Genomic DNA, 16,276 nt, shown 5'->3' on the forward strand with positions numbered 1-16,276 from the left:
GTATGAAGTTGTGGGGCTATCTGCAACTTCTTATTTGGATTTGTAAGGTGATCTACTTTGGTTATGAAACCTGTCAGAGAATTTTAGTCTTGAAAATGTGTACTGGGAATAATGAATTGCCATGTTTTCTATCTTTAGTGATTTGTGTACCACCTTTATGATTTTTGCCATATCACTGAACCTTCAGTATACTATTTAATATTCTTAAGTTTAGATTATTTATTTATTTATTTGTTTATTTTGAGACAGAGTCTTGCTGTGTCACCAGGCTGGAGTGCAGTGGCTCAATCTCGGCTCATTGCAACCTCCACCTCCCAGGTTCAAGCAATTCTCCTGCCTCAGCCTCCTGAGTAGCTGGGATTATTGGCATGTACCACTACACCCAGCTAATTTTTGTATTTTTAGTAGGGACAGGGTTTCGCCATGTTGGCCAGGCTGGTCTTGAACTCCTAAGTTCAAGTGATCCACCAGCCTTGGCATCCCAGAGTGCTGGGATTACAGGCGTGAGCCACTGCACCCAGCCAGATTTATTTTGAATATATATGCATATATATATTGTTTGTTTGTTTTGTTTTTTTGAGAGACGGTGTGGCTCCTGCACAGGCTGTAGTGTGGTGGTTCAGCCATAGCTCACTGTAACTTTGAACTCCTGGGCTCAAGGGCTCCTCCTGCCTCAGCCTCTCGAGAAGCTAAGACTACAGGCTCATGCCACCACACTCAGCTAGGTTTTTGGGGGTTTGTTTTTGTTTTTGTAGAGGTAAAGCCTCACTGTGTTGTCCAGGCTGGTGTCAAACTTTGGGCTCAAACCATCCTCCTACCACAGCCTTCCAAAGTGCTGGGATTACAGATATGAGCCACCATGCCCGGCCTATTTAATTTTTTTTTTTGCCAGTGACATACCCCCAAGGAGATCCTGAGAACATGTGCCCCTAAAATATTTTTTAAAAGGGAACTAAGTCAGTATCATATCATAAGTGGAAAACTTTGTCATGCATAGAAGGTAATTGTAAGAACAATGGAAGTTTAAAAACATTAATCCGTGTACCTCCCAAGATCACCTTGTGTATTTTTCTTTTTCTTTTTCTTTTTTTTTTTTGAGACGGAGTCTCTCTCTGTCGCCCGGGCTGGAGTGCAGTGGCGTGATCTTGGCTCACTGCAAGCTCTGCCTCCCGGGTTCACGCCATTCTCCTGCCTCAGCCTCCCGAGTAGCTGGGACTGCAGGCGCCCGCCACCTCGCCTGGCTTATTTTTTGTATTTTTAGTAGAGATGGGGTTTCACCGTGTTAGCCAGGATGCTCTGGATCTCCTGACCTCATGATCCGCCCGTCTCTGCCTCCTAAAGTGCTGGGATTACAGGCGTGAGCCCCCGCGCCCAGCCTCAACCTTGTGCATCTTTCTTGGGAAAACACTGGTTTAGTCTGCCTCTGCATTTTACAGGTGAAGACACCAAGGAGAAAGGCTCGTGAAGGTCTTCCCCAAGGTCACAAACGGGAAGAACTGGCCGGAAAATCAGGACTGTTGACTGATTCCTGGTCCAGTACTCTCCTCCCATGAGTTTCCTCTAACTACTGGTGGTTAAGTGTCTGTGACGTTGATTTATTTTTCATTTATCACTGAGCTTAAAATAGCATGGGTAGTGAGATAACCCTCCCCCTAATAAAAAGGGAAAATAACTTGTGTGGTAGAAAATTGGTAGCAGAGTCCGCTCAAGGTCATGCTTGCAGATAAGAGGAGAGTGGCCTTGGTTTTGTGGACCATCCTGGCTTTTATCTCCTGGACTACACCATTATGAACTGAGGACTGTACCTCACTTCCCTTAAGTAACTACTGTTTAAAATGATCAGTTGTGTGAAGAATTGCTTGGGCTCTGTGCACTGGAAGTCATTAGACTTTATTTAAGTCCTTGGGAACTGAGATATGTTTAAGAAAATATTAGGTGGAGGGAAGGAAGCAGCCAAGTGGTCAGAGAATTTTAGTCTTGAAAATGTACACTGGGAATAATTAATTGAAAATAGAAAATTAATGTTTTCTAACTTCAATGATTTGTGTACCTCCTTTATGGTTTTTGCCATATCATTGAACCTTCGATGTAGTATTTACTTGGACTCCAGACTCAGCAAGATCTGGGTTTAAATACCGTTTCTGCCACCTTTTTGTTTTTTTGGTAAACTAAAAGCAAGTTTATTAAGAAAGGAATAAAATAGAGCAGTCTGTTTCTGCCACTTATAAGATGAGTGACTTTGGGCAGGTCACTCCATGTCTGAGCCCCAGTTTTTGTTGACTTAAAATGGAAATAATAAGGCCGGGCACGGTGGATCACACCTGTAATCCCAGCACTTTGGGAGGCCGAGTTGGGCAGACATCAAGGTCAGGAGTTCGAGACCAGCTTGTCCAACATGGTGAAACCCCATCTCTACTAAAAATACAAAAATTATCCGGACATGGTGGCGCATGCCTGTAACCCCAGCTACTCGGGAGGCTGAGGCAAGAGAATCTCTTGAACCTGGGAGGCAGAGGTTGCAGTGAGCCAAGAACCTGCTAGAGAATCATGGTGAGGAATAAATGAGATAGCATATTCAAAGTGGTTTTAGCAGAGTAGCACTCATTACATTTTAATTCTATTTTATTAGGCATTTAAAATCATTTTTTGGAACAAGGTTGTATGTGGAAGAATGAAGGAGTATATTGTTGCTTCTTTACAGTATAGTGTAACATAGTCTACACCATAGTATAAATATGATTTATATATTGTAATGTTGAATTTATACCCAACATTTGTTTAACCAGGGTTCAAATGCAGTTTCCTCACTTCAGAGCTGTATCTCAGCTGTTTTTCTGTACTACTTCTCTCATAGTGGAAATTTCCCAAATTGTAGATAATGAAGTAAGCATGAATTAAGAAGAAACCTGACAGGCTTAGTCACATTTTGGAAGAACACTTGTTGATTTAATCTAAATTAAGAATAGGAAGCTGTTGTAACACTTTTATCATGGCAGCTTTGGAGGAAAATATGACATGAAACTACTACATAACGTTAGAAGGCAGGCCAAGGACTCAGGAATACAGTTTAGCTACTTTAGAAGGAAGAGAAAAGGGCCAGGCGCGGTGACTTATGCCTGTAATCCCAGCACTTTGGGAGGCCAAAGTGGTTGGATCACCTGAGGTCAGGAGTTTGAGGCCAGCCTGCCCAACATGGTGAAACTCCGTCTCTACTAAAAATATAAAAATGAGCCAGGCATGGTGGCACGTGCCTAGAATCCCAGCTACTCAAGAGACTGAGGCAGGAGAATTGCTTGAGACGGAGACAGGAGACGGAGACGGAGGAGACGGAGGTTGCAGTGAGCCGAGACCACGCCACCGCACTCCAGCCTGGGTGACAGAGCAAGACGTCGTCTCAAAAATAAAATAAGGAAGGTAAAAGATCTGGAAGCCTAGAGGCGTCATTTGAAGGGAGCTGGTATAAGGTCATATAGAACTTGTGTTTGGGGTCCTGTCTTTTTGTTTTGTTTTGTTTTTGAGTCAGTCTCTCACTCTGAGATGAGTGTGGCTGTGTTCTAACAAAACTCTAATTACAAAAGTAGGTGGTTCACCAGCCGTAGATTGCCAAGGCCTGGCCTAGACTACAGTAATGTCTCCTAAGGCTGAGTCTGGCTTAGACTATCTTTTCCTTCCTTCCTTCTTCCTATCTTGTCTCCTCACAGTCAAGGGGGTGTTTTTTGTTGTTTCCTAGAGATGGGGTCTCGCTCCATCTTCCAGCTGGAGTGCAGTGGCTCAATCATAGCTCACTGTAACCTTAAACTCCTCGGCTCAAGCAGTCCTCCTGCCTCAGCCTCCTGAGTAGCTGGGACGACAGGAATGCACCACCACGCACAGCCAATTTTTTGTTTTTTGTAGAGATGGGGGTTTCGCTGTGTGGCCCAGGCTGGTCTAGAATTCCTGGCCTCAAGCCGTCATCCCACTTTGACCTCCCAAAGTGCTGGAGTTACCTATGCTAGCCACCATGCTCTTGGCTGGGGATCTTTTAGAAGCATAAATCAGCATGTTACTCTGCTGCTTAAGACTTGTATTAGCTGCCCATCAGCCTTCCTATAAAGTCCAAGCTCCTCACCGTGACCTGAAAGGGTCCAGTATGAACTACCACCTTTGAAACATAGCTGGTTCCTTCCACGCTGGCAAGACTGACTTCTTTTCCAGGCTCATACCTACCAAGCTTGCTCCTGCCTCAGGGCCTGGGTACAAGTTCCTCTGTGTAGAACATACTTTCTCAGATTTTTATGTAGCCAGCTCCTCATCGTCACGTAGGACTCAGATGTCACTCCTCACAGTGGCCTTCCCGTTCACCCCGTTTAAAGCAGCTTCCTAAGCATGCTCTGTGACATTATCTTCTCTTATTGTGGTAATGCTTATCACTTGCCGAAATGATCAGTTTATTGATTATCTGGTTTACCTTTAACTTCCCCCAGCTGCTGACTCTTAAGTACCAGGCCTGGTGGTTCTCCCTCACCACAAAAGCTCCAGTGCCTCAAAAAGCCCATCACACAGTAGGTACTTAACATTTATTGGGTGAATTGCCTTGTTTTGCAACCGTAGTATTTGTGGTGTGCTCAAGTATTCCTCTGCCTTCAGGGATCTTATTATCTTTTCAAAAACTATGAACTATGTGGTATTACCCTGGGGCGTCATGCAGAGAGGAAGGAGACTTGCCTCAACATCACAGAACTCATAAATGTAAGGGATGATGTCTGCTGTTTAAATCCTGCATTTGGTTTTCAGTATCATTATTGTCTTTGGTTGTTTCAAGTAATTTCTGTTGGTCCCAATAGGTCTGAGACTTCTGGGAACATTTGGACTAGCTCAGAGCTACCACTGAAGACTTTGCTCTGGGGGACAGCTGTGCTAGCTGCCCCCGATAGACCCCTGTTTATTAACTTTAACTGAGGGACTAACATCAAGAGCAGTTGCTGTAAATATTCCTTTGGTTAAATGAAAGAGTTACTTTCTTATGAAGATCACATATAATTTCCTGCTGAGAACAAAGTAGATAAGTAAGAAGTTCTGCATACCATTTGTTTCTGGGGGGAAATTTTTAACAGCTGTGTTCTGTCCTTTCACTGATAATAAATATTAAAAGTTGAAATAGCTCTTAGAGATCATCTCCCTTTCTCTGCTGCAGGAATCCTTCTGAAATTGTTTGAACACTTCCAGTAAAGACAAGCTTATGTTACATCTCTATAAATCACACATCAGTTTATAGAGATTAAAGTTTATAGGATGGGTGTATTCCTAAGGAATTGTCAGGCTGGGCACCATGACTCACACCTTTGAGCCATGGGATTAGCCAAAGTGCTAATTCCAGCACTTTGCGAGACTGAGGCAGGAGGATTGCTTGAGCTCAGGAGTTCAAGACCAGCCTGGGCAACATATTGAGACCTCATCTCTATTAAAAATTTTAAAAAGTAGGCTGGGTGCTGTGGCTCACGCATGTAATCCTAGCACTTTGGGAGGCCGAGGCAGACAGATCACCTGAAGTCAGGAGTTTGAGACCAGCCTGGCCAATGTGGTGAAACCCCGTCTCTACTAAAAATACAAAAATTAGCTGGGCGTGGTAGTACACGCTTGTAATCCCAGCTACTCGGGAGGCTGAGGCAGGAGAATCGCTTGAACCCAGGAGGCAGAGTAGTTATAGTGAGCTGAGATCATGCCATTACACTCCAGCCTGGGTGACAAGAGCAAAGCTTCATCTCAAAAAAAAATAAAAATAAATTTTAAAAAATTTAGCTGGACATGGTGGTGCATACCTATAGTCTCAGCTACTTGGGAGGCTGAGGCGGGAGGATCACTTGAGCTTGGGAAATTGAGGATACAGTGAACAATGATCACATCACTGCACTCCAGCCTGGATGACAGAGTGAGACCCCTTTGTCACATTTGAGCACACAAGGCCGTTCAGATATTCTTGGGGAATTTGTTGCATAAGCGAACCCTGTGAGAAAACCTAAACTTTTTGAAGAAAGTTCTTCAATTGTTGGCTTGCTTTTTTTTTTCTTCTTAAGATGTGACATGCCTATATATTAAGAGGTGGCTTAAAAATACTAATTTGCGGCCGGGCACAGTGGCTCACGCATGTAATCCCAGCACTTCAAGAGACCAAGGTGGGCGAATCACCTGAGGTTGGGAGTTCAATACCAGCCTGACCAACATGGAGAAACTCCGTCTCTACTAAAAATACAAAATTAGCCGGACGTGGTGGCACATGCCTGTAATCCCAGCTACTCGGGAGGCTGAGGCAGGAGAATCACTTGAACCCGGGAGGCAGAGGTTGCGGTGAGCCAAGATCGCGCCATTGCACTCCAGCCTGGGCAACAAGAGCGAAACTCCATCTTAAAAAAAGAAAAAAAAAGAATACTAATTTGTTTGTAGAGACACATTTTTGAAAGTACTCTGAAGACACATTATTATTAAGACCAAAAGAAAACTCACTTAACAGTGAAAAGTATTTGTGCTCTTGTGGTGCTGCCTTCCATTAATCTAGGTCAGGGGAGAAATGGGATAACAGCCGTTTAAAGAGGACACTTGTCTTTCTCCCTCAGATAGAGCCATGGTTTGTTACTGAGTGTTTAAATCTGATTCTCTCTGTAGATTGCTGCTAAAATTGATTCAATTCCTCACTTGAATAATTCCACACCTCTAGTGGACCCCTCAGTGTATGGATATGGAGTACAAAAACGGCCCTTGGATGATGGAGGTAAGTTGCCAGAATTATCTTTGCCTTTCAGGTGGTAGTGAACCTGCCAGTTAAGTTTGAATTTGTCAGCCATTACCTTAACGACTCTCTGAAGTGTCACTCTGTCGAGAGGAATGGTTGAAGGGAAGTATTTAGGATGATTTTTCACGGCAGTCCTTCAGCATTTGAGTTCCTGTTTGCCTTGATAATACAGAAATCTTTTCACTGGGCTCTGAGATAAAGACTTGGCCCCTGAGCATCAGCTTGGAAGTAATTTGACCTATTTGAGAATTTTGTTTGATTTAGCCCTCTGTTCTTCAGTGCGCGTGTTAATTGAAGTTCCCACTTTCTCCAAAGAAAGCTACGATTTGGTGCATGGCTCAAGGGAAGCTGTGGCTACATCTTGACCTTAAAGAAAGAGAAGAATGGTGACCTTTCTACAGTCTGGCTGCCAGATTTTTCACCATTCCCATTTATGTCAGGCTTTTTCTAGAAGCATCCCTTTTCTTTAATTCATTTATTTGTTTGTTGTTGTTTTGGCTGGTTTATATACCCTACTCCATCTCCAAAAGAATTTGAGAACACTTAGAAGTGGCCATCCCCAGCACTCTGGCAGAGTTATCTATCAGATGTGTTTCTGTAGAGAGCTTGGGCATCAGTATCATATTTTGTCTCCTGTTACTATAGAAGAGATAGTGAAATACACTAGATTGACATGAATTTGCATGTAGTCAAGTGAATCGGTATCTTTGTGTTCTTTTTCTGTCGCTGTGTACCCAGTCATTTATGTTTGTGCATATTTTTGTGATGTATTATGTGAAAAATGAAGGTGTAGAACGGTATGTATTGTATAATCTTTTCTCCCAAAAGTGCATGTTTTTATGTACATAGAAAAATATATATTTGCCATGAATCATTTCTCTGGTCTCTAGGAATTCTTGTTTTTTTTTAATCCCCCCTTAGCGATGGGATCACATTCTGCTCAGGCTAGAGTGCAGTGGCGCTGTTGAACTCCTGGGCTCGAGTGATCCTCCCACCTTGGCCTCCCAAGTAGTTGGGACTACAGGCATGAGCCACCACGCCTCCTAGTACATTTTAAAATTCTCCAGTTCATAGACTTGTTCACAAATCTCAATGTCCTGAACAAACCCTATGTTAAGGTTCTTTTTAGTTAACTTAAGAGTTGAAGTATTTTATTCTATTTGTAATTTTTGTGACTACATAGGTGTATATATTTATGGAGTACATGAGATGTTTTGATGCAGGCCTGCAATGTGAAATAAGCACATCGTGGAAGATGGGGGTATCCATCCCCTCAAGCGTTTATCTTTTGAGTTACAAACAATCCAGTTACTCTCTTTATTTTAAAATGTACAATTAGGTTATTGTTGGCTATAGTCACCCTGTTGTGCTATCAAATAGTAGGTCTTATTCGTACCCATTAACCCCCTCCCCTGCCTCCCCGAGCCCCCTTTGCCCCCTACTACCCTTCCCAGCCTCTGGTAACCGTCCTTCTACTCTCTGTGTCCATGAGTTCAACTGTTTTGATTTTTATATTGCATAAATAAGTGAGAACATGTAATTTTTGTCTTTCTCCGCCTGGCTTATTTCACTTAACATAATGCTCTCCAGTTCCATTCGTGTTGTTGCAAATGACTGGATCTCATTCCTTTTTATGGCTGAGTTGTTTTTAAATAGACCCAAATAACACCTCCAAAAAGTTCTAGAGGACTGAACTTCAACCTCCTAAAGGTTAAAGAACCCTGCCTCAAGGGAAAGTTAGAAAGTTCATATTGCTAAAGAAGTGATCTTTAGGGGTAGCCTCTGTCAAAGATAACCCAAGCCAAACCAAACAAACAGCTACACAGCCTTTGGAAATCTTTATTGCTAAGAAAAATGTGCCAGAATTCCGGCGGCTTGGTCTGCCTCTGCTTTTCTAAACTTTTCATCACACCATCAGCAAGACTGTGAGCCTAGAAGGCAGCCAGGTAAACGTGAACATCACTTCCCTTCACAGGATCTGCTTGTTCACATTCTTACTCTCTTAAGAGAGTGGCCCAGTGACCTTCCCCTACCAGAAGACAAGTGACAAAAAGGGGCTGTGGCAGTCCCCAGATGCTGAGACCAACGCAGAACTCAAATTCTACACATGGAGAAGAGCTTGGAGAAGAAAACAATATGTGTAATCCTGTGATTTAAACAGTGCTCACCAGAAGACAGGATTCATTTTATCGAGCTATAATGCAGAATGTAAGAAGCCTGAGGGAAATTCCTTTTTCTTGAAATACAGCCTGTGGTCACATAAGACCAGGTGTTCAGGGAGAACAGGAGGTTCAGCACGACACAGAAACTTTCCTTCTTGCTGTAGGAGGGGTTCATATTTAGAGGGAAGAAAAAGATAAACCATAGTCATTTTCTGTTTGTAAAGACTTATTCCCCAAAAGGTAGACATGGAAAAAAATATGGTTATCAAAACAAAGAAGTGAAAATACGCAATATACTAATGAAACTGAGGTTTTAAGTGAGATTCTGGACCTACGCGGTGATCTTGGCCAAGTCAACTACATCTGCCTGTGACCCAGTTTTCTTTGTCAATACTGATAATGTCTTTATTAGTGCTAATTTCTTTCAAACGTGTGTGCAGTGGACTAATGGGAGAAAAATGTCTGCAAAATGCTAGATGGCCTCATTCGCACATATTTAGGTATTCCTTATGCAGAGGACACAGCAGATACCTGCTCACTGCAAGCACAGGTTTTAACACTTCAACTCCACGCAGTGAGTGAAAAAAACAAGGCTCAGTTGTGAAATTGTTGTGAAAGGCTGAATGAGTTGTGAAATATATTGATTTCGATTTCTGGAAACACTGGGCCAAAGAGACACTGTCCTTTAATGGGCTAGGTGCACAGAGGCAGACAACTTAGTTTTGTTTTTACTTTGCTGTCTCCCAAGAGGAACCAAAGTATGATTGCTCCAAAAAGATAAAAAGGTTAATTTGCATTACAGCTTTCTGCTAAGGCAAAAATGCCGATAATGCGGTCACCCCTATTTGGTCTAGGGAATCACTAACACCAGTCAAATATAAAAAGATCACAGTGTGTTATTTTGGATAAGCAGTTTAAATGGTTATCTTAGTTCCAGTGGCCCTGGGGTGAATTTTCTGTTTTGTGGTCATAAACACTTTGTAAATACACAAGAATTTTTACAAATGAGTGCTGTCCCCTTAAAATCTTCAATGTGAGTCTAAAGAATTTTCCCCCAAAGGCTCCCACATCTAAAAACAATGGCCATCTCCTCTTAGAGTTCCTAGAGATGCCCGACATGGTGGCTCACACCTGTAATTTCCAGCTACCCAGGAGGCTGAGGTAGTGTGAAAGCTTGAGCCCAGGCATTCGAGGTCAGCCTGGGCAACATGGCAAAACCACATCTCCAAAAAATAAATATTTAAGACCGGGCACTATGGCTCACGCCTGTAATCCCAGCACTTTGGGAGGCCGAGGCGGGCGAATCATGAGGTCAGGAGATTGAGACCATCCTGGCTAACACGGTGAAACCCCGTCTCTACTAAAAATACAAAAAATTAGCTGGATGCCGTTGCCTGCGCCTGTAGTCCCAGCTACTTGGGAGGCTGAGGCAGGAGAATCGCTTGAACCTGGGATGTGGAGGTTGCAGTGAGCTGAGATCGCGCCACTACGCTCCAGCCTGAGCAACAGAGCGAGACTCCGTCTCAAAAAATGTGTGTGTGTGTGTGTGTGTAAAGTTTTTTTTTTTTAATGTGCTAGGCAGTGGAACAAGGGAAATGATTTGTTCCTGATATAGAAAAGAGATTTGGGTTAGTTGTGTTTCAGGGAGTGGCGGTTTTGAGCCGGCTGTCAGAATGCTGTTCATGAGCCTGCTTAGAACCCAGAGCAGAATTTAGAGCTCAGTTTGAAAGCTTGCCTGGATGTCTCTCTCTGAGAGGTAGCTGTCACCAGTCACTCCACCGCCCTCCAGCTTTGGATCAGGCCATTTTAACCTTCGCTGTCTTCAATCTTGACACCCACATGTTCCAGCAGTCTTTGATATGCATCCTTGGCACCCCACCAGTTCAGGAATCTGCCTTCTGGTCTCAGTTGTGGCACCTTTTCCATCCAGTGTGTCTCTCATGCTTCAGCTGGAGCCTCTCCCTGCAGTCAGTTCAACCAGTTTCATTCCTCCAGTAGCCAGGGAGGTGCAGGTCTTCCAACCTGGCCGTCGTCTGCCCTCCCTGCTTGGCTCCTCCCGTGCACCCTGTGCAACAGCCTGGATGGCTGTCTCTTCTCTCTCCCCTCTCACCCAGCTCTTAACCTGCCCCACTCCTGCTCAGCCAGCTTCCTCCTAGAAACCTATCCTCTTCCGTATCTTTTGACTTTCTTCAGAGCTCAGCCCACATGCCACCTAGCCTCTTGGTCTTCTCTCTACCCTTTCCTTCCTTCCTCCTTCCTTCCTTCCTCCTCCCTCCCTCCCTCCCTCCCTCCTCCCTTCCTCCCTTCCTCCCTCCCTTTTCCCTTTTGCCTTTTTCACACACCCACCTCACTAGTGAATATTAAGTCATATCGTTCTCTTAATTTCTAAAGCAGTGTGTTTGCCCTCTGCTCAGGGAAGACAAGATCCCATCCTTCCTTCTGCGGTTACTGGGTCCCGCCATGCACCTCTCCTAGCAGAGCCTACGTGATGTGGCCATAGATACTGGCCTCATTTCCCATGAACTCTTCATGCTCAAGTTCCCCCCTGTTTCCTACGATTAGCATTTTAAAATTTTGAAAAAGTAACTTCCAAATTTAAGAGAATAATATTAGCTAAGTGATTTAGAAGTGCAAATTAAATGTAATCTAAATTAGAGGTTGGCAAGCTTTTCTTTTTTTTTTTTTTTTTTTAAGACAGGGTCTCGCTGAGGCTAGAGTGCAGTGGGGCAATCATGATTCACTGCAGCCTCTACCCCCCCCAGACTCAGGTGATCCTCCCACCTCAGCCTTCTGAGTAGCTGGGACTGCACTGCACTTGGCAACAAGCTTTTTTTATAAAGGACCAGATAGTAAGCATTTTAGGGGCCAGGCACGGTGGCTTATGCCTATAATCCCAGCACTTTGGAAGGCCGAGGTGGGAGGACTGCTCGTGTCCAGGAGTTTGAGACCAGCCTGGGCAATGTAGCAAGACCCCATCTCTACAAAAAAAAAAAATGAAAAAAGATTAGCTGGGTGTGGTGGTGCATGCCTGTAGCTGCAGCTACTCAGGAGGCTGAGGCGGGAGGATTTCTTGAGCCTGGGAGGTCAAGACCACAGCGAGCAGTGATCGCACCTCTGTACTGAGCTTGGGCTACATAGTGATCTCAAAACAAACAAAAATAAATGTAAGGTTGCAGGCTATGTATCCCATCTACTAAGCTACGCTATTGGAGTTCAGAAACAGCTGTAGCATCTGTATAAACAAATGAGCATGGCTGTGAGCCAATAAGATACTTCATGGAAACAGGCAGCTGGCCCTCAAGCTTAATTTGCCAGTCCTCAGCTAAAATCAGCTTCATCAGATGATGAACATTTTCTTCATCTTTAGTTAGGGAAGTATATAGAGAGTACCCCTCCCCCAGTTTCTTTAAACAAGTCTCCTGTCTCGTGGTTCACTGTCCAGCTGCCCTGACCACCTAAACAAGTGCTTTCTCATGTTTGCCCAGAGCTGATGGACAGACGGAGAAGTCACTTCCCATTTGCCCCTGTGTATCTCTCCTGATCCAAGATCAAAGCCTTTCGAGTTTTCTTCCTCAGGAGAGTTTTTTTTTTTTTTTTTTTTTTTTTTTTGAGACAGAGTCTCGCTCTGTCGCCCAGGCTGGAGTGCAGTGGCCGGATCTCAGCTCACTGGAAGCTCCGCCTCCCGGGTTTACGCCATTCTCCTGCCTCAGCCTCCCAAGTAGCTGGGACTACAGGTGCCCGCCAACTCGCCCGGCTAGGTTTTTTTTTGTATTTTTTAGTAGAGACAGGGTTTCGCCGTGTTAGCTAGGTTGGTCTCGATCTCCTGACCTCGCGATCCACCCGTCTCGGCCTCCCAAAGTGCTGGGATTACAGGCTTGAGCCACCGCGCCCGGCCCCTCAAAGAGTTTTAAGGAGCTTTCTTAGTTGAACTAAGCAGGCCTTACCTTCCCCTGCATTCTGTGTAGCGGGTGGCACCAAAACCAGGGCTTTGGGAGAGTACAGCACTATTCCTCACCACTAGGGTGGCGGCGGAAAGGCCATGCAAGGGGCGTTGAAACTGTGCCTGCCCCTTCTCCCAAAGACTCGTCTTTGCTATTTATGTGGCACCTTTTTTTTTCCTTTTTATTCTTTTTACTTCGTGACCTGCTGAAGAAAGCACCTTTTATGTAGTACCACACTTCCTAATTTTGATAATAGAATTGTTCCCCGTTTATTCATGACTTCGTTTTCCCATAGTCAACCACTGCCAAAAATATTAAATGGAAAAATGGAAAATTCTAGAAATAATTCCTTTTTTTTTTTTTTTTGAGATGGAGTCTTGCTCTGTCACCCAGACTGGAGTGTAGTGGTGCGATGTTGGCTCACTGGGTTCAAGCGATTCTCCTGCCTGCCTCAGCCTCCCGGTTAGCTGGGATTACAGGCGTGCGCCAGCACAGCCAGCTAATTTTTGTATTTTTAGTAGAGATGGGGTTTCACCATGTTGGCCAGGCTGTTCTTGAACTCCTGACCTCGTGATCCACCTGCCTCTGTCTCCCAAAGTGCTGGGATTACAGACATGAGCCACCGCGCCCAGCTAATTCCTAATTTTTAAATTGTACGCCATTCTGAGTAGCATGTGTATCCACACTATACATTACCCGCTCACCAATGTATAGGAAAAAATATAGTATATACAGGGTTGGGTACTCTCAATGGTTTCAGCCACCTGCCGGGGGTCTATGGAACATATCCCTCATAGACAAGGGGAAATTCCTGTATTCTTATGGGGTAAAGGATGAATTCTTGGGCGTACTGCCGAATGAATTATTTGCAGGAAGAGTGAAATAGACTATTTCTATGATCCTTTCCAAGCTTTGTTTTTCAGTACTTGTGGCATAGGGCAAGGACTGAAAAGGAGGACAGGAAGGAGGAGAAAAAGGAATGAGGAGGAAAAGACATTTGAAAATCCAAGACCTTAAGGAGAGACAGGAGATAGGAGGTACAAGTGGTAGTGGGTGGTGAGAGCCATGATACCCAGACCCCTGCCTGTGACCTGCACCCCAGGCAGGTGCTGCAGCACCAGTCTCCACTCTGGAAAGAGGAAAGTGAATCTCAGAGGTGTTGATACTTTCCCTGAATGGGGAATGATGACAGATGCTGGAGGGGTGAAAAGCCAAGACCAAAACTTAGTTCCTGAGAGTAGGAGCGGTTAGGAGGAAGGTTTGCCTTTTGTGAAGAGGAAAGAGAGAAAGCAGATGAAGGCTTTCCAGGGGCGGGTGGACATGGGCAGGCTTCGCAGGGTCCTTTTCCAGCTCCTTGCCTCCTATCTGCCCTCTTCCCTAAAATGGGCCTTTCTGAGAGTCACGTCTGCCCTGGAAGTTTGTGCCTTTCCTGCCACACCCCTTCTCCCATTCCCCACTTTTGGTGTACAGTGGGCAGTCACCTGGGGTGGAAAAATCCCCAAGCAGTGGGGCCAGGCAAGAATTCTGAATAGAGAATCCCAAGGTAACAAAGGGTAGAGCCTTGGTAAGAAATAGTGAAGGGAGGCTGGGCATGGTGGCTCACGCCTGTAATCCCAGCACTTTGGGAGGCTGAAGTGGGAAGATCACCTAAGGTCAGGAGTTCAAGACCAGCCTGGTCAACGTGGTGAAACCCAGTCTTTACTAAAAATACAAAAATTAGCCGGACGTGGTGGCGTGCATCTGTAGTCCCAGCTACTCAGGAGGCTGAGGTGGGAGAATGGCCTGAATCCAGGAGGCAGAGGTTGCAGTGGGCCGAGATTGCGTCACTGCACTCCAGCCTGGGCAATGGAACAAGACTGTCTCCAAAAAAAACCAAGAAATAGTGAAGGGGGACAGGGTCTGATTTTATCCAGTTGACGACTCCTGGCAAAGGCTCTGTGCCCTACCCCCCACCTCAGCCACCTCCATTTGTTTCTTCCTCCCTTCACCCATCTATCCATTTTAGGATTATAATTTAGAAGTGAGATGATAGTTACATGGGTACATACATACGTGTAAGTTGGAAAAAGGCAGTGAGATTTTTCACCTTGGCAAAGCATGATCTGACTGGTTGGTTGACAGTTGGCTTAGCCAGCTGGGTAAAATAGTAGACATTTTCCACAAAAATGAATGAGCTAAACCTGTGGCATCAATGTTGTGACAAAAATATAACTTGAGCTCGTGTACAATGCCTGTTACATTCTTCGTGGCTGTTAATAGGGAAGAAAAGTAGTTGCCAAATTGAAAGAGGATTCATAGGTTTCCAGAGTCAACTTGATGGTACAGCCTCTCTCGAATACAGTTTTGGAGTGTTACAAAACTAAACCTGCACTTATGCATGGTCCACAGTTGCACTGTTGGGCATTTATCCCCAAGAAATGAAAATGTTCACACAGGAGCCTGTTCACATAGCAGCTTTATTCGTAATAGTCCCACACTGAAAACAGCCCACCTGTCCTTCAAGTGATGAATGGTTCTGCTGCGATACAGCCATACCGTGGAATATTACTCAGTGGTGAAACGGAACAAATGCTGAGTACATGCAGCAACTTGGATGAATCTCCAGGGTGGCAAAAGCCAGTCCCAAAAAACTACATACTGCATGATCCCCTTTGTGTAACCTTTTGGGAACGGAGAACAGATTAGTGGTTGCCAGGGGTTAGGGATTGAGTTGGAGGAGAGGGGGTGGTGTAAGATCATAGCCAGAAGGGAACCTGAAGCTTAAACTCCTTATTGTTGTAGATAAGGAAACCAGTTTCTGAAGTAGTAAGTGGTTTGACCAAGGCCAGATAGATACATGGTAAGTGACAGAAGGGAAGTTGAACCTGGGTCTCTGTCTCATGTGCCCTAATAGTTTAGTACTTAAACATGTGAACTTCAGAGTCTGATAGATCAAGGCTTGAATCCCAGCTTTGCTAGTCGTTAGCTGTTTGACCCTGGACAAATTCCTTAACGTCTCTGAGCCTGTGTTTCCTCGTCTGTAAAATGGACCTGATGATAACCTGCCTTATCAGATTATCATGAGGGTTATATCTCATTATTTTCAAACTTTAAGAAATAGCACTCCCGGGCCGGGTGCGGTTGCTCATGCCTGTAATCCCAGCACTTTGGGAGGCCGAGGCAGGTGATCACGAGGTCAGGAGATGGAGACCGCCCTGACCAACATGGTGAAACCCCATCGCTACTAAAACACAAAAAATTAGCTGGGCATGGTGGTGCGTGCCTTTAGTGCCAGCTACTCAGGAGGCTGAGGCAGGGGAATTGCTTGAACCCAGGAGGTGGAGATTGCAGTGAGCCAAGATTGTGCCACTGCGCTCCAGCCTGGTGACAGAACAAGACTCTGTCTCAAACAAAAAAGAAAAAATACC

General features: G+C 44.7%; 1 protein-coding gene across 7 annotated transcripts in view; it reads left to right on the plus strand.

The window, feature by feature from the left end:
- FUBP3 (far upstream element binding protein 3) overlaps positions 1–16,276 on the plus strand; it is a 58,694-nt gene that overhangs the window by 9,571 nt on the left and 32,847 nt on the right. For 4 of the 7 annotated variants that reach the window (XR_004433201.1, XM_033194038.1, XM_033194057.1 and 1 more), the window contains exons 2-3: positions 4,464–4,541; positions 6,640–6,745. Coding sequence is in view for 6 of the 7 variants with exons in the window: in XM_033194038.1 (XP_033049929.1) it covers positions 4,464–4,541; positions 6,640–6,745 (184 nt within the window). In the remaining variant the exon portion in view is untranslated. The remainder of the gene's footprint in view (positions 1–4,463; positions 4,542–6,639; positions 6,746–16,276) is intronic. The other 3 variants (XM_033194065.1, XM_033194085.1, XM_033194076.1) reach the window with 1 other exon arrangement.

This window comes from Trachypithecus francoisi, unplaced genomic scaffold (genome assembly GCF_009764315.1).
Source record: "Trachypithecus francoisi isolate TF-2019V2 unplaced genomic scaffold, Tfra_2.0 Contig01585, whole genome shotgun sequence".
Taxonomy (NCBI): domain Eukaryota; kingdom Metazoa; phylum Chordata; class Mammalia; order Primates; family Cercopithecidae; genus Trachypithecus; species Trachypithecus francoisi.